This window comes from Motacilla alba, chromosome 5 (genome assembly GCF_015832195.1).
Source record: "Motacilla alba alba isolate MOTALB_02 chromosome 5, Motacilla_alba_V1.0_pri, whole genome shotgun sequence".
In the NCBI taxonomy this organism is placed as follows: domain Eukaryota; kingdom Metazoa; phylum Chordata; class Aves; order Passeriformes; family Motacillidae; genus Motacilla; species Motacilla alba.
Genome location: NC_052020.1, coordinates 49,793,744 through 49,814,752, shown reverse-complemented (window position 1 = coordinate 49,814,752; position 21,009 = coordinate 49,793,744). Strand labels below are relative to the sequence as shown.

The window sequence follows — 21,009 nt, the reverse complement described above, 5'->3', positions numbered from 1 at the left end:
TTCAGGGTTTCCTTTTTTCTTTTTTTCCAGCTTTTTTTTGTAACAATAGTGTAAATATGGCAGCTAAAGGCCTGATTTCCAGGCTGTGGTGCTCTGGAGCTACTGTTCACCGGGTAACCATCCAATAATGCCAGACTTGCATCATTTTTATTGTAGTTCAAACCTGCTTTGTTGTAACGGTCTGTTTGTAGAATTAACTAACTCAAGAGAATTTCTAAGAGGAACAAGAAGAACCCTTAACCTGCGGAGAAGTCACCATTTGTATTGCTCCTGTCCACCCGCTTGTCTGTGATTCATAGCCAGGTTAGTGGCTCCAGGCAGTCGAGGAAAATGCAATTCAAATTCACTGGCTTACGGCCTGCCAAGTTCATGAGCTGCTAACACTTTTGTTGGAGGTCCTTATTTTGAAGAATGACATGCAACTGTTTTCACAAGGCTCTGTGTAAAATACTGAGTGGCAAGCTAAAAACACTTGTACTGCCCTACATTGTACGGTGGTACCCGTCACACAAGTGTACATAAAGGCTTAAGACTCCATATCAGGTGGTAATGAACAATTTATGATCAAATGACACAAGATTTCTGCAGTCGTAATGTGAACGAAGTCACTTAGCCACACAACAGTATTCCCTACAAAATGGCAACACTTTTCTTGTAAAGCTTTCACTATGAAATAATTCAGCAGAAACTGCTATCCTGACAGTGCTTATGGCTTTCACAGGATCTTCAAAAGCAGCTCATCTTTCACGTAAGGAAGATTTGGGTGGGTTTTTTTAATGTTCTTGCTGGATCCCTCACCTATACTGGTTCCTGTGTCAGGTAACCATATGACCTTGCAGAGTTGAATAAAAACTCCATAAACACAGGCTGTCAGGTGAGACTACTTCCTGCCATTCAAGCTTTATTTTTGTTAATGAACCAAAACAAGTGGGTTTTTGCTTCTTCAAATGGTTGTATATAAAATAATGGGACTTACGTTTTGCTATTGTGGAGTAGCTGCCTGTGTAGTTGTAAGAATTTGACTCCCTCCTTTTCCAAGTTGTCACAGCAGCTGTCCCTGTATTTCATTAGATGTTCTTTCCCAATAGTCCAAGGAAGCGGGGCTTCGTTGTTAGAACTCATTGGTGTAAAATAATTTTAAAGACAGGCACGTGAAAAGATCAAAGCCTCCTCTTCAAAAGTTGCATCAATATTAGTGATTAGTTGTAGGATGTAATGACCTCAAACACCTTTACTTTCTTTTTGTTCCCTACAAGAATCAGTCACAGCTACAGACAGCTGTATAAGCTGGACAGGTTCTTCCTCTAAATTAATTTGTTCTGCCAGTTGAGTTCTTGACTTGTGGTATTGTATTACATGGAGCACCGATACAATAACAAGGAACCCATGTGGTTTATTATGAATTATGAAAGGTAATTGGTCCCGTGGTGTACAATAAACTACAGCTGCCTGGCTGAAGAATTTGCAGTGTCAGAGCTGAAACCTGTAACCAGTAAAAAAATAGAGAAGGAATACAACCAAAACACAAAATAACCAGTAAGAGTAAGCACCACTTCATTATTTGTGGCAGAAATAGAAATGTAACAGTTGAGTAGGTTATTTAAAAATAACCAACCAAGAACCACCCCCAAAACACAAGTGCATACTCTCACTCACACACCCACCAGTAGATTATTTCCTACTACTGCTCAGTCAGTGAACACTGAGCTAGATAGCTCTCAGTCTAATAGTATTAACATCCCATGGAGTCTGGAAAAATCCATTCTAGAGTCTGACTTTCTCCTTTAAGCATCTTTAGAGGATTCTGGATTTCCTCCTCTTTGCTTTTTATTTTGACCTCCAGTTTCTAGTCACCATTGGTGATTACTTGTCTTCCTCCTGTACAATTTATACATTGAGATTTCTGTAACAGAAAAGGTGATGTAAAGGAGAGCATCATTATTCCTTAACATCTAAGGTCAAACTGAGGGTTACTTTAATCTATCTGCTTAGCCCATTTTAACTTTGGTGGCACCTGACTGCTGGATTAAGCAGAGAGTTGAAGTGTATTTGGAACAAGGTTGATCTATGTCAGTGAATTTTAACTAAAGCAACACAAACGTTGCCAGCACTTGGAGAGAGTTGACTGTGTTCATGACATGGTTGCTATTTAAGGGGTATATGAGGCTATTAGCAGGTCCTCTCAACAAGACAAGAGCTATACTCATCAGATTACTAGTCTCGCTGCTATGTAATTCCCACTCAAATATTCCCTGCTGTCAAATCTCTCTCAAAATCTATTCATTGACTTCAAGCAAAGCTTGTTTTGATCTCACCTACAAGGGAAACAGTGCTGCAATTGAGGTCAATTAGCCCTGCAAATCCTGAAGAGCCACTTTATAGGGTAGCCAGCAGTTCAGCTGAACAAACTCCATACTCGTAGGGTACTCCCTTTTTAAGATTTTATTTATCATCTTCAATGTAAGATGCACATCACTGATTTTGCAGAACATGACAGTGCTGTACCTTGCAGTGTTACTGTTTAGGGGTTTTTAGGCTTGCCAATCTTCTTACTTATTCCATTTGAGCTATAAAATGTCTTCCTGGGGTAAAATGATGCTCAACGACTTTACAGGATGACTTGGGTGCTGAATTTTCAGCTGTCTAAATAGATATTTTATATGCATATTTAAATTCTCTTACCTGTGCACTCGGTATTCAGAGAAAACTACCTGAGGAGTTTTGTACATGAAGTTGGAGGGGAGCATCCCTTGAAATAGTGACCATTCAATTCATATATTTGGGGCAACAGCCCAAGATAATTTCCTCAAGATTGAAGCCCTGGGTTCTGCAATCCTCTGGCAAAGAAAGCATCCACTGTTTACAAATGGACTTTGCTTGCTTAAGGAAAGTAAAATCACATCCTTGACTTTTGTTGGCGTGACTGGAGTAAGCAGTGTTTCCCTAACAGTTCCTGAAATGCTGCAGTGTAACCAGCTTCAGTTGGCTCTTCGCACTTTGATAAGACTGCTGAGCACAACCTTGTTTGAGAATGGCACATTTTTATCCAAATATTAGATATTAAATGAAATCAGTGTTAAAGTGACCTTTTATCTTTCTAGAAACTGGGGGGGAAGAGTACTACTGATCTTTTTCAAAGTGCATGACTGTAAAGTGATAAAATTGTATATTTTTCATAATGTGGGGAAAGTCTATTTGTGCTGCTTTAGAAATCAGTTTAAAGTTTGATTTCTGTTAAACCTGTGATCTTACAGCCCTGCTATATTTTCTGTATATGATTTACAAAGAACTGGAAAAGTTAGCACCTGCTGTTGTGTATATAGCAAAATTCTTTAGACCTTAGCACGCGTTTTTACCTATTATTGAACCACTCTGGCTTTTTTGGGGAAGGAAAGTAATAGTACAGTTTTTTTTGATAATGTGTGTAAAACATTCTTTTGAAATATTTTAGTAAAAATGAAGTAAGAGATTGATTGTGATAGTGTATACTTCTAGCTGAATAAAATAAAATACATTCTTTTTAAATAAACACTGATGAGTAAGATTTGGGAGACCACTGCTGAAATACCTTGGAGTAAGTATCTTGGAGTAACCATAGTTATGACTGCTGAACTAACATGAAAAACCTGGAAATCCACTAAATTCAGAACCAATTTTATTTGGGTAGAGTGAACAAAGTAGTCCCATTTATAGCTATGATGTACATCACAGTAGGCTGTTACATTCAGACTTTCACACTTAGAAAATATATATATTATGTACAGGAATTTGCAAATAGGTGTAAACATACAATATTTTAAGATACCAGTACATTCCAAACCAAAACTATCAGCAAGGCAAACACCTCAAAACTATTCCAGTCAGCTAGCATTCAGAATCTCTCTTAAATAAAGCAGCTTTTATGCTTGACATCGTGTTGTTTTACGTACTATTAAAAATGAAGTTTCTTATTATAGATCAAATATCATAGTATCTGGCTATTTTGATACTTAAAAATAGGCACTGATTTCTAGAAGGAAATTTTCTTCTTACTGATATAATTGAGCCAATATGGCTGGTTTTGCTAGTACAAAGTAATCCAGTGCTGGAATATGTCAAGACAATTTAAACTTAAGTCAAATGTATAAAGTTAGAATAGATACTGCAAAGCTGATTAAAATCTAGAAGCCTATATAACTCACCATAAACCATACTGCAAACAGATCAGCTAAATTTTCGTTTAATCTCATTTCTTCATCTAAATTATACAGATTACCCTCCTCTTCATCTTTACAATGTAGGTTTTGGCTATCTACTCCTGCCTAATCGACATAAAGGTATATTCGTGCAAATGACCTCATGCTATCTCATCCATGTAGCACGTCCAAGTCCTGCTACAGGTGGCATACCAGGTGGTGGAATTGGAGGTGGTACAGGTGGCTGTCCACCTGGGGGAACAGTTGGAGGGGGGTAACTGGCTGGTGGCATTCCCAGCCCTGGAGGTGGATGAGGTGGCACTGCATGAGTTGGAGGCAGTCTTGGAGGTGGGAAATTGGGGTTGTATGTAGGCGGAGGAGGATATCCAGGAGTAGGGGGTGGAATATTGGGTGGGGGGAAAGAAGCAGGGGGTGGAGGTGGAACTGGTGGTGGAGGGTTGGGAGGGTAGACATGAGGATGATATGGTAGATGAGCTGGTGGTCCATAGGCCGGTGGCAAAGCTCCGTATGTTGGTCCTTCTGTTTTCATCATTGACTGGAGACTTTGATAGCCCTCCCCTGACATGTAGGAATTTGTAGTAGACATCCCTGTAATGTAACTGGTGGGGGGTGGGGGTGGGGGGCGATGTGGCAGAGGGGGAGGTTGATGTACTGGGGCGGGATGAGCAGGGGGAGGAATCTGGACCTTTGGCATATCTACTGAGTCCACAGTAGTAGATTGCTCTGGTTCTCCCATTGAAACTGCTGTTGTCAAAGGAGGCTTGCGCTCTGGAAAAGAAAATTTTATTTATTTTTTTGAAAGATAGTGGCAAGAACAGCTTCTGAATACTTCATATTTTTCCTCCAGTTAAAATTGGCAAAAGAGAACTCAATTCTCTAAGTCTCTGAATGCCATATGGTATCCGGTCAGACCTCCTCAGGTCACTAAAAACCAACTAAGCTGCCTATCAAAGCTTCAAGGTCAGCTTTTCCCATTCTAAAAGTTAAAATCATATTTCTTATTAATATTTTTTATAATTTAAATATTGTTGTACAATCAGCAGAATTAACAGACTGTATGGATAGAATCACAACTAGTGGATTTAAAAAGTCACAGGATTCATGATACCAAAAATCTTTAGTTCAGTGCTTTCACCTTCTTTAGTTCAGGCCTCCTTTCTACCTCTTTGGTAGTCCAGGAGGTGGCCTGGGATTACCCTCTGCACTTCACCTGCCTCCCATATTGGGAAACATTATTTGAGAACACAGGCCAAAGTCTCAAGTCTTTAACGCTCAGTTCTAAACCTGTTTACCAAAGAAAGAGAAAAAGAAAACCAAAGGGTAAGTAAGAAGGACATGAAATCTGATCAGCTTTGCCCACTGATTAATTTCAGTGAACTTCATACCTGACACTCTGGAGAAGTTCACAAAAAGGTCAGCATTTTACAGAATTCTAATTAGCCACTTCTCCAAAAAACATGCTTTAAGCAGTCTTCTCTTTAAATAAGAATTGTTTGTTTTCCCCTCTTAACACAGACATTATGAAGTAAGTAATACTACCAGGATGACTAACCTAATAGCAACCTCTGTATGGTCAGAGAGATTATTAGAAGGACCAACAAAAAAGAGTTTGGGACATCTTGCTTGTATATATGAGCATCTACAACATTGTTCAGTAAGAAAAGCTATTTAGAAACATATGCAGGGCAGTCATTTCTAGAGGCATACCACACTGTCACCGTTAAACAGAATTTGAGATAAATCCTCCTCCTAGTTCACTTGGTCAAGATGCACTCTTTGTTTTCCCCTGACTTTTCCACAGAGCTGCCCTTTATTTTGGTAATGTTTCAGTGCTTGTACAATTACATCCTTGCAAGAGGAAAACTTCAGTTTACAAGGGAAATAAATCCATGACCTGCCTAAGCAGGATTTTAACAGCAAAACTGCCCCCTAGGAAAGCCACGTAATTAAATCACACAAGGTGGGCATGCTGGCTGTGGTAGTCATGATTTCAGTGACGTCAAGCTCCTAAATTGTAGCAGGCAATAATTTCCTCGTTTGCTCATTTTCAGAATCACTCTGGATTCAAGATGTGCATTCAAAATTTAACGACTGAAGGAATAATGAGCATGGTATTTAGAAAAACTTCATTCTTAATTAGATTTTAACAAATGAAAAAAAATTGTCCTACTATATTTCAGGGCACTGCTTTTCTCTCTCCTAGTTCCCTTTAGAAGCTGTCATCTTACAGTTACATTATGGACCATGGGCTGTGAAATATTTATGTCATATTTAAGGGTCAGTGGAAGACAGCTAATGCATCAGGGTGCTGGAAGCACATTTTTATAACAGTACAGTTTATTCTGCAAACATATGGCATGTGTGCAGTATTAGTGTTCCCTGGCAGAAAAAAAATCCTCTTTAGAGGTACAGCAAAGAAAGCATCCCCCTGTGGTGGTGTGAGGTTTTTTTTTTTTTTTTTTTTTTGTTTTGGTGTTGGTTTTTTTTTTTTTTTTAATTATTATTGTTTGGAAGTTGCACAACTGCAGAATTCCTGTATGACAGATTTAACATGGAAAACTTCTATAGGACAGCTGAAGGCTGCTCTAGTAATCCAATATGGCATCTACCATCCTTTTGAGATCAAGAAGTTCCTTTTAGCCTGCTATTAACAATTAGTTTTAGTCTTCTGGGGCTTTAACTGTTACAACTTTGTTTTGCCTTTATCCACCTAGTATAGTCTTGTTTCCATTGTAAGTCTTTTACTTTTGTCTGGAAAAGCCTATGCTACTATGATGAAATTCCCTCTAGAGCTTATCAACCTTGTATTTTTACTTGCCAAGCAGATTAATCAAGGAACAAACCCCTGCCCCTACCTGAATGAAAAGCAAGGAAGTTAACAAGAATAAATGTTTTTAAGAAAATAAAAGCTTACCTGGAGGTGGATGTGCAGGAGGTATTGGTGGATGTGCAGTTTCAATTTTAGGAATTTTAGACGGTGGCGGTGGTTCTAAAAAACATTTGTTAGTTTGTGATTGGTTATTGCTCTGCAATATTTTCCAAATTCCAACTCTAGTCTCATGATAATGATGATCATATCACATTACACTATGCAAAAGTACAGTGGAAATCCTATTTACTAAGACTGGTTAATAGGTATGGTTAATAAAGAAAACTAAAATCAACACCTTTGTATAAATCAAGTGGCATCAAGTATCACACACAAGTCTTCCAAAAGAATGTACACCTACAAGTTCAAGTGACTTTGTAACTGTTGTTCTTGTCCCAATAACAATATGTAAGTGAAGATGAGCAAGTGTATGCTTTCTAGCCCAAAACTTTAACTTGTAAATAGCTGGAACAGCTCTCAGAAGATGTTGACCTTTGCTTCAAAGCTAGGGAAATGTGTGTCATGAACCAAGCATAATAGTGATTGAACAGGAGAGAGGAGGGAGAAGAGACAGCTGTCTGGAATCCATCTGCAGAGCCACAGGGGAATAAGTGCTAGGCTTCCTTAAGAAGTACATCCTAGGATCCTAAACTACTTTGTTCCAACCCAGCAAAGTGAAGAAAAAACCCCAAATAAACAAAATAATCAGGTATGATCACTGCAGTGAGTATACATTTCTTTCACTACACTATCTATTGACACAAAATGCCTTTTAGTGGCAGCCATGCCAGCAACCAATTACAAACATCACTGATTACCAACCACTTACTGTCAGTACAGCTATACAAAGACATGGTACCTTCAGTCACTTCAGGGCCTCACAGCTTGCTGAGAACTACACCCAAATGATGCGTGGAGCTATACATTGAGAGCTGACTAGTTTAGCAAGACTTCTACTGAACCGACTCTATTAAGGAACTCTCTGGGCACAGTTATACTCAACTTAAAATTTTAAGTTTTGTAGTTAGGAACATTTTAAAAACAGTTATTTTATATATTTAAGGTACATTATCAGGATCAAAATAGTTTAGAACTGCCAAGTCTGTAAGCAGACAAACTAAGTGCATATCAGCAAATTACTTATTCTGGTTTAAGCAGTAAAATGGAAGCAACATGAATAGAATATTAATATTTACCTGCTGCCTTTGTTTCTTCTTTTGGAGATACAGCCTGTTTGAAAAAATTTAAGAAAATATAAGAATAACACCACTGCAGTCAGTCTTTCCTCCCAGATAACAAGTGACAGGACAAGAAGAATCGGCCTCAATTTGTGCCAAGGGAGGCTTAGATTGGATATGAGGTAAAATTTCTTCATGGAAAGAGTGGTCAGGCATTGGAACAGGCTGCCCACAGAAGTGGTTCAATCACCATCCCTGTAGGTATTTAAAAGATGTGTAGATGTGGCACTTGGGGACATGGTTTAGTGGTGGACTTGACAGTGCTGCATTAATGATCGGAGCTGATGATCTTGAAGATCTTTTCCAACCTAATGCTTCTATAGTTTCTTACAACAAATGCAAGACCAACAAAGTCAAATCACACTGGGAAAGCCCAGCTTAACTAGCAGAATGAAAAGACTGGAAAAATAGCAGGTATTTTATATGCAGCATTTCCTGCTGTTCCCACTGCTGAGTATTACATCTCATTTCATGTATTTATCATCCACTGCACATACGTCATGGTCGGGTTCACTGCTCACTGAGCTGAAAGCAAGAGGCTTGGCCTCTGTTCCCAATTCTGCCTTGACCTGTCACTCAACCTTTGCCAAAATCACTTCAGGCTCTTATGCTTTATTTACCAGGACAGGAGGGCAGTGAAAGTGTTGCACAGCATAAAACATTTCAGAAGCCTTCAGATGGAAAGCATTGTATAAAATCCAAATGTTATGCCAGGAAAAAAATGTATGCACACTGAACAAAACCCACAAACCCTCACATCATCCTTCCAATCACAAGTTTTTGGTTGGGTTTTTTATTGTTTCGTTGGTTGTTCTTTCATTGCAGTTTTATGAAACAACCACAGATAAAGGAATAAAAAATCTTCCCATCTCCACTGAGATGATTACTTGATAATTTCTGAGAAAAGCAGAGAACTTAACTGAGATTTTAAGTACAACTGTATTTAGACTGAATGATGAAGGTCGGAGGGGTACAGTACATGGCTTCTCTGTATTTTCAATGAAAATGGCTTTTTAAGGGACTGTTTATCTCTAGTAGCTTTACCTGCACAAATTGTTCTGTTTCTTTCATTTCACTTTCCACAGCACACTTCAATCCAACTCGAACAGTACTTTTCCTTAATTCTTATGGGTATTCTCAAAATTTTTGGTGTCTGATTTTTGCCTGCTTGAAGCAACCTCATTCTTATATTCCTTTGATAGTCATTTCAATTTTCCAGACACCATCCAGCTGCTTTCCTGCTTTTTAAGGACAATCTTTATCTTACTATTTCAAACACACACACTTTTTTGTTAGTGACTCTCACGGACTCATCTGCTGCCTTCATTTTACTTGGATGGTCTTCTCTTGACTTTCTAGCACTAAATGCCATGCCTGTAAAACTGCATCAGCTCTCCCTGCACTTTCAAATAGAAGCAAATCACTACTTTTTGGAGCTTTTCCAAAAATCACTTATTTTGTGAAGTCAGTCGATCACTTCGGGTGACGAGCAATTCAATTACTGTGCACTTGTTCATATAGAGCAATATTCAAAAAAACAACATCAAGGTACACCATTACAGTAGAACAAGAAACTGGATCAAAATAACTCATGACAGAAAAAACAAACATCAATTTAAACTGCATTTATGCTAAAGAAAAAATAATAATCAAGTAGCCACAATTCTCCAACAACAGCAGCTGCTAAAATAGAGATGAGCATTTATTTGGTAATTCTACTGCACTGTAGTTTGTACTGCCCCAGCCAGAACAACTGAGGGTATAATAAACAATAATAAATTATCAACATTATCTACTGTCAGGCTGGTGGATATTTAATACCTCCTGCTGAATCTATACAATGGAACTGTTCCTTTACCGCTGTTTCTAGGAGCAATAAAATTGTCCCCACAACAATTTCTAGTTTAATCCAAATGAAAATACTATTTACATCTAATGATTCACCAGTGTATTTTTAGTGAAATCAACTGAAAATTCAAGCACTCTTCACCACTAGAGATGTAGAGGATGTGCAGATGCTTTAGACATCTGATACGGGTCTGCAAGTCATGGGCCAATGCCTCAGCTGCTTGAAAGCATCTTGGCTCAGTAGAAGGTAACGGGAGTTATAAGAGTTCATGTAAATTGAAAATCTGGCCTCCAGGAACAAAGTGTATTTCTGTTCTGCACAAACCAAAGGAGAAGTCATGCAAAGCCCTATTTATAGAAGCAGCCAAAGAACATCAAGGACATTCTAGAAGCACCAAGTAAATCTTTCAAACACTACACATCTTGTTCTCCCAAACTGCTTTCTGGATAAAGAACCATTTTGGATCACCACATTTAATTTTCTCAAATTCATGCTGCTTGTGCTGAATTCCCAGAAAACTCCTTTGAGTTTTGAAACACCCTTTGCTTTTTATTTGTTGTGGCTGCTTACAATGTATCTAGTATTTTTTCTTGATTATTAGGTGATGGACCTCAAACTAATTTCAGGAAAAGATAAGTTTCACTGATGGCTTGACTAGAGGCAACTGTTCAAGAACAACAGATACTACCCATGCAAAAGCATCCCTTTTTTCCATGAGATACTTCATTAACATATGGGATGGGGCAAAATCAGTAGTACTGTAACAGTAGATCCTGAATGATCCTGGATTGCAGGAATGAACAAGCTTTTGTAACAACTTAAATGGCACACATAGGAGAAACCAAAATTGTTATTAACAGTTTCTGATGTGCCAAGCTGTCCCAGACATTTTTGTTGAAGAAAAATTGTTAAGAGATCCTACAGGTTTGAAAACTCAAGGAGAATTTGTGCTGATGCCATAAAAAAGCATGAAGTAAAAAGTAGAAGAACTGCATAATACTTATCAAGAACTCTCTCACTTTTCAAGCTAATTAATAATATTATCACCTTTCTATCCTGAACAATGCTGAAGTTCAGTGCAACAACTAAAAATTTCAGAGCAGGTCTTTTCCTCTAGTAAGCTCTATCCTGCACTTACAAGACCAAGGTTTTACACAGTTACATTTTTGTTTTTTTTGGGAGTCTGCCATCAGGAAGATGCTGCACTCTTCCAATTCCATTTCATTCCAATATTTGCTGCTTACTCCTAGTTTTTGTTTTGGTTTTTTTTAGTTTGTTGCTTTGCTTTTTCCCCTGATATATGTTCTCTAGTTTGGGCATGCATTAATTGCAAGTTGGAGCAAAAGTTAGAACAAAATTTACATCCTAAATGGACTTGTTCCAAAGACTGTACTTCTGAAAACACTCCTGTTGCTAAGTACACACGAAAGAAGACTTGGGTAACACTTATTTTTACAAGTGAAAAAAAAAAACCAAAACAGAAATATACATTAAAATCTGAAAGCTTCATTTGAACTTGAGGGCTGTTGAAAAGTGCTCAGAGTATTTGTGACACTATCCAACTGTTTATGTAGCTTCTTATTATGATGTGATATTATGGACAAAGTGAGGCTATAAAATTTGATGATATATAGGCTGCTACTGTTAAAGGATTGCTTTAAAATACTTTTTTTTCAAGAATTTTGACATAACTCTAGAAGTCACTGCTCTCTTAATATTAATAATCATAGTCAAAGAATGTCTTCATCAGTATTGTGCAGATCTCCACATTCAGGTGCAGCACAAGAAACCCTCCCTAAATTAAACCTGCTTAATAGAGAGCACAATGAAGTTTGATAGCCCAGAACCACAAACACTAAGAACCTGAACAGCTCATGTTGACTGCAAAGCCTCTCCATGGCTTTTGGCTCAAGTGGAGTAAGAATGTCACATGTCAGAACTGTAAAGGCTATTTGGCATCAGCAAAGTTGCCACACAACCAAGGAAAATCAACTACATAAAATTAATTACAAGGCTCATTTTTAAAGCAAATACAGGTCTACTGCACATTGTAGCCTTTAAATCAAACGGGCATCAGATCAGCCTGAAAATAAATTGCAAGTTAAAGTTCAACTTACTGCTGGTCTTTTAATCTGTCTAGGAGGACTTGACTGGGGAGAGGGCTTTTTAGATTGCTGCGCTTGTGTTTGCTGCTGCTGCTGCTGTTGCTGCGCTGACTGCTGAGACTCTTTTTGCTGCTGTGTCTGGGATTGCTCTGAACTCTGGGATTGCTGTGACTGCTGTACTGTAGGTGCCTGGGGTGTAGACTGAAGAGATGGTGGCTGCTGCAACTGATGAGGAGTATGATGAGGCATTTGCTGTTTTCCCTGTGAGTATAGATCCAGGATCTGATGACAGATATCTTAAAGATAAAAAAATAAAATTCCAAAGTATTACAACCTTATAATGTACAAGTGTATATTTAACACAATTATCAACTCTGATTTTTACTGGACATCAACTTCGGAAAAATCCATTGCAAATATTACTATTCATAATAATGAATGAAGTAACTTTTTAAAAGCAGATGAATTTTCAACTTATAGTTGCATTTCTGAGTTTCTTCTGCCCATCCTGAGCAATATGTACATGTATATGCACACCTTTCAGAAGAAGAACACATTGTCTTGTAATAACACACTGTATGTCATTACTGTGTGCCTGGAGAGCCAGGAACCACACTCACAGGACAGTAATACAGCAAGAAAGCAAGTGGAAGATTATATGTTAAAACATACATGTCTTGTTAGGCCAGTCAAAAAAGTTTTAGGAAACTAAGCAAAGGACTAGCATTAATTCTTCTTCCAACACGTTATTTGCTAAAGGACCCCCATAATCTGTTCATCATTCACAGTACATCACAAAAAACGTTCTATCCTAGCATAATTTGGTCAAAGAGAACAATTATCAGTGGGAAAACTGCTGGAAATCAGGCTCCATTAGTTTCAGTGTTTGTAGAAACACTTATTTTAAATGTGGAGTAGATAATCATTTAAAAAATAGAAAACACATCATGACAATTCCGGCTAATTAGATGTGTTATAAACTTAACAAACATTGAACAAAAGACTAATCATGATGATTAAATATGCTTCTAAGCTAAGCCAGTTCAATTTAAAACCTGATTAAGGCACAGCACATATGACCTGAGGTGCATACTTGACGCAAGATTATTTTGACTGAAACCTAGATAAAATGCTATTTGCATTTATTTATGACCTAGGCCACACAGTTACAAGAAATGTTGTGGGAAATGGTTTTCATACCTTCCAAAACATCAACGGGAACATCCTGGACAAACTGCTCCCACCATCGTCTGTACATTGGTTTTGATGTCCATTCCTGTATTTCAAACTTACACAAACGGCCTGCTAAGTACATGACTGCAACAGCTATGATCTCAGGCTCCCACTGCAGGGACAGGGTAGTGCAGAGGCTGCAACAGAAAATAAACCAAGCAAAACACAACCCTGGAGATTACCTGATTGTCCAAGTGCACTTTAATGTACTGCAGCTATAATTAACAGGGTATGAAATCCACCACAATTCTAACTTCTCAAGCAATTTTAATTAAGAGCCTTGTTAAACAAAAGAGCTTACAAAACTAATTTCTGGACTACCACTGTCATGAAATCAGGTCCCAAATCAGATTTTAGAGCTTCCAAAATGTTTGCCAATAAAATGTAAACAAATTCTAAAAACCCCCCAGAACCCCACAGAACAGCCAACAAGAACTTGTAAAGGAACTTGTCAAGCGCAACACAAGTTTTAGGTTGACATATAAAAGGTTATCTCTTGAATAGCCCTTGTTAAAGCTAATGCTAGAACAATTGATGTTATTGGTTTATTGATATTAAGTTTCTGTCATAATCAATTACTATTTCCTGATATCAATTTTAAATGATGAAATATTTTTTCTCTCTTTTCTCCATAGATTTTGTAGCATATAATCTGTTTACAGAACTTTTAATCCAGCCAGCCAGCTGAATTTCCATGAATTCACTGTGGCTGTATAAGAACAGAACCCTTTATTCTTATAAAGGCCTGTAGTGCAAAGCACAGAATTATTTTCCCAGGACCTATAAACAAAGTAAACTTCTAATATGGTGCTTATTAACTAAGCACAATGTAGCCTCCTCAGAACAGAGGTAATTATTATGCCTGATTTGAAACAGCCTCTCCAACTTCATACAAGTGTTTTCCTGAAGTGCATTTTAATTGTTAGGTTTTTAAAATATTAAACACTATCTAATCCCAAGTACAACGGTGTCCAAATTTTGATGGCTAAATCACAGTACTTTGACAGGCTTAAAAATGACAGTTATGCCATAATTCTTTCTACTTGTAAGATCATAATCTGCAAGACTGACAGCAGCTGAAGTAAACATCTCTTGAGATCCACATTAATTTTGGTCAAATTAATTTGGAGAGTTTACAAAATCTGAACCCACACAGGGCTAATTCAAATCAGGCATATGATTAAAAATACACCTCTTTTTTATCATGTTCTACTGCTGTAGGCATGACTGAAAGACATGTATTCAAAATTTCTGGACAGTCAGACCACTTAAGACATTTTCTTAAGGGTTTGCTATGGAAACAAAAAGTAATATTCAAGTCCTTAATAAATTAACTAGCCCAGCTCTGTGGAATCCTCCTGAACAAGATTAAAATATGTTTTTTTTTTTCAATACCACATGAGGAATGCTTTTACATGCACTCCCATTAATTGATGTGATTCTTACAAGTTCATTATTCAAGAAATTGTAAATCCAGTGCTAAAAACTGTATTCCTCAGTGAATTTAATGGCTACTTCACTATTACCAAAATATCACATTAAAAATATATTGATGGAATTGAGAAGTGACTTATTTTTTCAGAATGCACCATATATCACAGATTTGGCAAGAAGCTGGTTTGTATCCTGGAGATTAGGAATTTAGTTTGGCCCTTTCAAACAGGAAGTTCCTTTTTAATGCAGCACTAAATTAGTGCCACAACATTGCAGAGGTCTTACTGGTCTACTTCATACTCATTCCAGCTTCTGTGCTCAATGGAACTATCATGATAATGATGGAAAAAAAACCTGAGCAACATGACCATGAAAACATGTAACAAGCAAGAAAAAAAAAAGGAATATTTGTCAAAAAAATATCCAATACCAGAACAATGTAAGCAACAGTAACTATTTCACTTTCAGAATGTTTCCTAGGTCTATCTTACCTGTCATTGACAAATGTCCATGCCATTTGAACCAGTTTTTGAATTTTATTTTTGTCTCCTGAAAAACAATCAGAAAAAAATAAGGACATGAAATTAGGAGGGACAAACAGCTGGAAGTAGAATATTCTTGCTGTTAATATATTGTTCTGTTAATATATTAAGTTCTGGAAATCAATAACAGGCATTACTTGCTCACCCTGACAATATTTTACCTTTGAGTTGTTTGGCATACTTGAGAAGAAATTGGTAAGGATGTTCCACTTGCAAATCAAACTTTATTGTTTGTAGTAAGATTCTTTCAAGTACCATCACTTCTTCCTAAAGAGAGTTACAAGGTAACCACAGTATTATTTCTTCTTTCACTCAAAAATACTTTATGCTAGTACAGGGCACGACTTCACAGCACCTCCAGGCAGCCATGTTTGTCTCCAAGGAGAAAAGAAAGCTCTCCAACTTACAATTTTATTTTAAACTCAGATACCTTTTCTTCACATTTATTTGAGTGAGGACAGGGGATGTGAAGTTTAAAATCCCTATTCCTCTGCACAGGAATGAACTGAACTAGACACAGCATGAAATTGCCAGATACACAATCACAACAAAAACTTAAGCTCTACCACATTTCACACAAAAGTTTCAAGTCCTTCTGCTATTTAAAATAAACAAATTTTGAGAGAAGCATAGTTTTGCTAAGACAATGCGGTAAACAAGAAACTTCTCAATACTTTTGAGATCTAGTTCTCTTACTTAAGATTCACTATTAACTACTTCCTAACATCCCATTCAGATGATTTATAGTTTATGTCTTGGTAATATTTCTTGCTCTGGCTGAAATTACTCAAACTAACTTTAATTTGCAAAATAATATCAGAATTTACATGAAATATAATGCAAGCTTTTAATGAAAACAATTATTTCAGTAAACTCCCACAGCTACTTTTATTAGGAAGAATTACTTTCATAGCTACCAACCACATTACCCAGAAGAGCAATAAATGCATGCTGAACATCTAATTTAATTTAGAACAACTGAAAATCAGTCAATGCTCTATTGAGTGTGTGTCACTTTACTACAGTACAACAGGATGAAATCAATTTCACCATGAGTATTTTTACCTTTGGGTCATCTCCAAACTGCCCAAACTGTACATCATTTAGCAAGCTACGAGCTGTTTTAATTATGTCTTTACATTTCTTGGGTGTTTCTTCAACCTTTCCTGCCAGGAAGAGACAGCAGGCTCCAGTCACCTAAAAAAAAGGCAAGTACTTTCAAAAAGTGGTCTGCATGTAGATATGCAATACAGTGTAGCATTATAAAAGCACTGTCAGTTTCCATTAACAGTACTGTAGAAGTCTCCCAGGAAAGACTTAATGAGCATACTAATTTCTATTTTAATATAGTGTTAAACTTATATTTTTTCAGAGTAAATACACAGAATTTGGAGGACTGTCTATTTTATACAACTTCATTTCAAGGTCAGAAGCCCAAAGCACAATTTGGCCCGGTTCAATGTTGTCTGTCAAGCAGTTTTAAAACTGTATGTAACTTCTTTTTTTCTTTCAGCTAATACAGAAGTGCAAGCACTACAGCTGCTACTCCTAAAGAACAATATCAGCAAGTCATAACTGCAATGTCAATACTTTTCTGAGCATAAACAGGAAAGAACAACACATTTTAAGCTGTAATAATTAAAAGACCAAATGCAAATTTTCCATCTTTCTGTAGTAAACAGCAGGAGTAGTACCCAAGTGACTAATCACCATTTCAAATAGTCCTGCCTAGTGCAATCATTAAATTAAGTCATCAATATTCTAAATACTTACATATCTTGGGAACTGTTTGAAGGAATGAAACATATAAAACCGATGGAAATAAATTATTCCGGTTGCTAGAGTGTCATAATGTCTGTGGTGCAGAATAAGGACTTTCAAACAACACATAAAACAAATTTAAAACCAAACATGCACAATGGATTCTGCTTTATCAAGTACTTCAGTAAATGGCAGTTCAGTGACCAGAAAACACTGCAAGTAAAACAGGAGCTTTAGGAAAAAAAAAAAAGAAAAAAAGGCACAAAAGCCCTTAAAGCTGTATAAATACCATGATCAGGCCCAGATGCAGCTGATATCGAAAGCATTTGTTGTAAGTGTGCAAAGTCCTGGCTGTATTTACAAGAGGATGCACATAAGGTCACCCCTGTGTTGCACCACACCTGCCTCAGAGAAGGTCAAATCCAGCAGTAGGTACACGAAGGAACAGAACAATTATCACTTCACATTCAAGTGCTGGTGTGAAGGAAAGTTACTATCCACACCCACAAATGCAAATAAAATCTGAACATATTCTTCACTTTAAGACAAGTAAAAATTTTGCCTTCACCATGCTTTGCTAAAGAAAGAACTAAGGAGATTAAAGGAAGCGTAGGAATATAGGAAGCAGAGAATTTAAGTGGCTGTTTATCAGGGAGTGGGAGAGTCTGGAGTACTTATGCACAGTTGTAAATCCCAAACCAAGGAAACAAAAAAACAGCCACCAAAGACCAAGACTGGGGAGGCAGAAGTTAGAAGCCTCAAAGGCACAATGTAGAAAACGGAGGGTAAAATTCAAAATTTGAGAAGGCATGTAGGTTCACATACTGAAACAGAGTTTCATAACTCACAGAAGTTATTCTTAGTTGGAAAGTTTGTATCATCTTCCAAATTGGAACCTTGTTTATTCAATGGATAGAAATTGTGTAGGAACACATTACATCAAAAGGCATTCCAACACAAATATATTTTTAATTAGCAATTAAACATCTGAACCGCTGAGCATGCCACAATTCTTGTATATTTTATTCTGAAAACTCACTATTCATAAAGACGTTTCATACCAACACAAGTGTAAAGGATACAGCCCTAAACGTGTTCCCACATCGAATATGAATCTGGCCCCTTCCCTGCGGTATCGTGCCTCCGTAGCTGGATCAAGCCCTTCAAGCTGTGATGGTGTGTGTGCCAAATCTTTCTTATCCCAGTACCAGCATGGCTTTGTATGGTCCAGGTTTGCCAAGTTTACAGAAGGGCTGGAATTTTCTTTATTCTCCTTCATTTATTAAAACAGAATTGTCTTTGCTGTTTAAATTTTCAAAAATGGAGTTTTCAGAGAGTCACTTCAGGACCTTGAAGAAAAGAAAAAAGGAATGCTTTAAAAATAGAGAGAACTGTCTTCTGAAGTTCCTGCTCAAAGAGGAGTTACGAAGAATAGTGCTTAGCCTTGCCTGCTGGAAAGATCTTTTTCCTATGCTCAAAGACAAGTAATAAAGAACTTTGCCTTTACCCTCCCCAAATATTGCAAATACAATCAAAGAAAAAGCCATAGGTTATCCTTGCTATTACCTGTTTAATAAGGAAACTTCAAGAATACATCTCCAACAATATCTGCTATTTCTTAGTAGAAAAACTTCCATCTACTTTGTCAACAAAACTAGAAAAAAACAATTCAGTGATGGCTGTAGAAAGATTTGGAAAGTTAGGGGGATTAGCTGACTGTTGGTAACTAGGAAAGGCCCTGGTGAGGTGAGCCTTAAACACGTGCCTGCTGCCAGGGATACCCAGCAGCAACCACTTGGCAGAAGCTTTGTAAAGTGATCTGGACTTGCATTACTTAAAGAAAAAAAATGTATCAGTGCTCTTTCACATACCAAGATTAAGACAACCAATGTGAGTTTATAGAGTAAGGCAGCATCTAAAACCATCCCCCAAACAAGGCCACCAAATACACCCCAAGAGTCTCCTACCTGCCTGTGCTTACCAGCACCTTGTGTACATAGATGCAGATCACAAAGCTCTGCAGGCACCTTTCTGGTGTTTGAATTATGACAGACCTTCAGCCATGCCTCAGCTTAAAGCATAAGCACTCACTGCCTTTATTTCTTTCAGGCACAAACCCGCTCTTACTCCAACCAGCTACAGATACTATTCACAGATTACTACAGTCACCTGCAAAGGTTTGCATAACAGACAGTCATTAACACATGATGCAATATATTCGCTCTAAGACAGTCACAGGAAGACCCAAACTTAAAACTCTTTAAATCAACTATTACTTTTCGAGACGTTTCCCTTCCGAAAAAGGAAGGAAGATCAAGTGAACAGCCACAGAACGATGCCTACAATCAACACCTCGCTCACCTTCAAAAAGTTTCTCTTTTTCAGAATAAAGGAAACTGTCTTTGCCTCACGGTGGTTTTGGAATCACCTTCACAACTCGTGGTATCGGTCACAGACAAGATCTAAATTCTGCCACAAGAAAAAGTAAATGGCTACTAAAAACTACTTCCAGAATCAAGAAAAGCGCGCCAGGCCACGACCACACGTTCCCATCACATTTACTAAAAAGGTGCTATTTTTTATAACTGTAACGATCCTTCTTCCTTACGAGGTATTTTCCTTTCTAACTTCTAAATCAATTAACAGTAAGCGCGCCTGAAGCGACGAGCTCTGCTTCTATAAAGGAGGGAAAACATTTCCGAATACGGAACCAGGAACGAAAATTACCACCCGCAAGCATCTTAAATGAACCATCTCAAACGTCCCAAATCAGACCGCAACGCCCGGAAATAATAAGTTTTCCCTGCCTTTTTACGCACCCCAGTAAAGTGGAGGAGAGTTCCAGAGCTCGATCGCGGCTTTTTCATACCTTACCTGAGACGAACCCACCGACCGCGGCTCCGCCCCTGCAGCCCCAACCCGGCCGGGGACGCTCTCACCGCCTCTCAGACCCGCCCGCCCGCCCTAGACGGGCTGCCGGTGCCCGGGGAGGCGCTCGCTCCCCACCCCGGCCCCCCCGCTCCGTTCCCCCCGTCCCCAGGCGGCGGCTGTGGCCGGCGGGCAGCCCGGGCGGGCCCCGCGCACTCACAGGGCTCGCGGGGAGCGGGAGCCGCACCGGAGCGCGGGGCCTCTCAGCGACAGCGCGGCCTCCGCGCTCTGCGCGCCGCCATCTTGGGAGCCAGGCCAGGCCGCGCGCTGCGTCATCACGTCGCGAGGGCGTAGCGCGCGAGGACGGAGGCCCCGCCAATGGGAAGCGGCAGCGCCCCCTCTGCCTCCCGCCCAATCCCGGCTTCGTCGGCGGCTGCTGAGCCGCGGCAGGAGGCCGACGTGCTGCCGTACCGTGGGAGCGAACCAATCGGAACGCTGAAGGGGAAGACTGCGAGCCCCAGAGACCAATGGAAATCTGAAGGCGGGCCAACAGGGACTGAATGACAGCCAATGGGAGCGCTGCCGTGCCCTGTCTGAGTCCGGCCGCGCAGGATTGGCCGCCACGGGCGCGGGAGGGGCGGGGCCTTCCGGCGGGCGGCAGCTCGGCCAATGGCGGCAGGGGGCGCAGAGGGGGCGTGGCCGGGCGGAGCCACCGCCTCCCCACCGCGGGCAGCGGCGTCCGGCGCGGGCTCGGCTGCGCCGCTCCCTCGGGCCAGGCAGGAGCGGCCGCTGGCGGGAGGTAAGGCGGGGCCTGCCCGGGCTCCCTCCCCGCCTCAGCCGCTCGCCCCGGCGCGGCACGGGCCCTTCCTCTCAACCCTCTGGGCGGCGTGGGCTCGCCCCGCTCGGCCGCCTGC

General features: G+C 39.3%; 2 protein-coding genes across 8 annotated transcripts in view; one reads left to right on the top strand and one right to left on the bottom strand.

Moving 5' to 3' along the window:
* Window positions 1-27: 27 nt before the first annotated feature.
* On the bottom strand, window positions 28-20,451 carry CCNK (cyclin K). 7 transcript variants are annotated; one of them, XM_038138829.1, is made up of 13 exons: window positions 20,316-20,446; window positions 19,589-19,696; window positions 19,195-19,396; window positions 18,310-18,576; window positions 17,240-17,321; window positions 16,532-16,663; window positions 15,628-15,733; window positions 15,416-15,473; window positions 13,458-13,627; window positions 12,270-12,553; window positions 8,262-8,295; window positions 7,111-7,185; window positions 28-4,964 (listed from the first exon to the last, which is right to left on the bottom strand). In XM_038138829.1, the coding sequence occupies exons 4-13, from the start codon at window positions 18,504-18,506 to the stop codon at window positions 4,342-4,344; spliced, it is 1,761 nt and encodes a 586-aa protein (XP_037994757.1). In that variant the 5' UTR covers window positions 18,507-18,576; window positions 19,195-19,396; window positions 19,589-19,696; window positions 20,316-20,446; the 3' UTR covers window positions 28-4,341. The 7 variants fall into 7 exon arrangements, with proteins under 7 accessions (XP_037994757.1, XP_037994755.1, XP_037994758.1 ...); XM_038138827.1 differs by lacking the exon at window positions 19,195-19,396; XM_038138830.1 differs by lacking the exons at window positions 19,195-19,396; window positions 20,316-20,446 and adding an exon at window positions 20,047-20,086.
* A 67-nt stretch (window positions 20,452-20,518) lies between these two features.
* The window catches only part of SETD3 (SET domain containing 3, actin histidine methyltransferase), a 61,681-nt gene continuing 61,190 nt past the window's right edge, over window positions 20,519-21,009 (top strand). The window contains exon 1 of the mRNA XM_038138824.1: window positions 20,519-20,894. Coding sequence (XP_037994752.1) covers window positions 20,656-20,894 — 239 coding nt within the window. The 5' untranslated portion in view covers window positions 20,519-20,655. The remainder of the gene's footprint in view (window positions 20,895-21,009) is intronic.

Excerpts from the sequence above, each read along its gene's own strand:
- CCNK (XM_038138828.1), bottom strand. The coding sequence starts at position 18,506 with ATGAAGGAGAATAAAGAAAATTCCAGCCCTTCTGTAAACTTGGCAAAC. Across the intron at positions 15,734-16,531 it reads AGTTTGGAGATGACCCAAAG|GAAGAAGTGATGGTACTTGA; the intron begins GTAAAAATACTC and ends AACTCTCTTTAG. Across the intron at positions 15,474-15,627 it reads GTATGCCAAACAACTCAAAG|GAGACAAAAATAAAATTCAA; the intron begins GTAAAATATTGT and ends ATTGTTTTTCAG.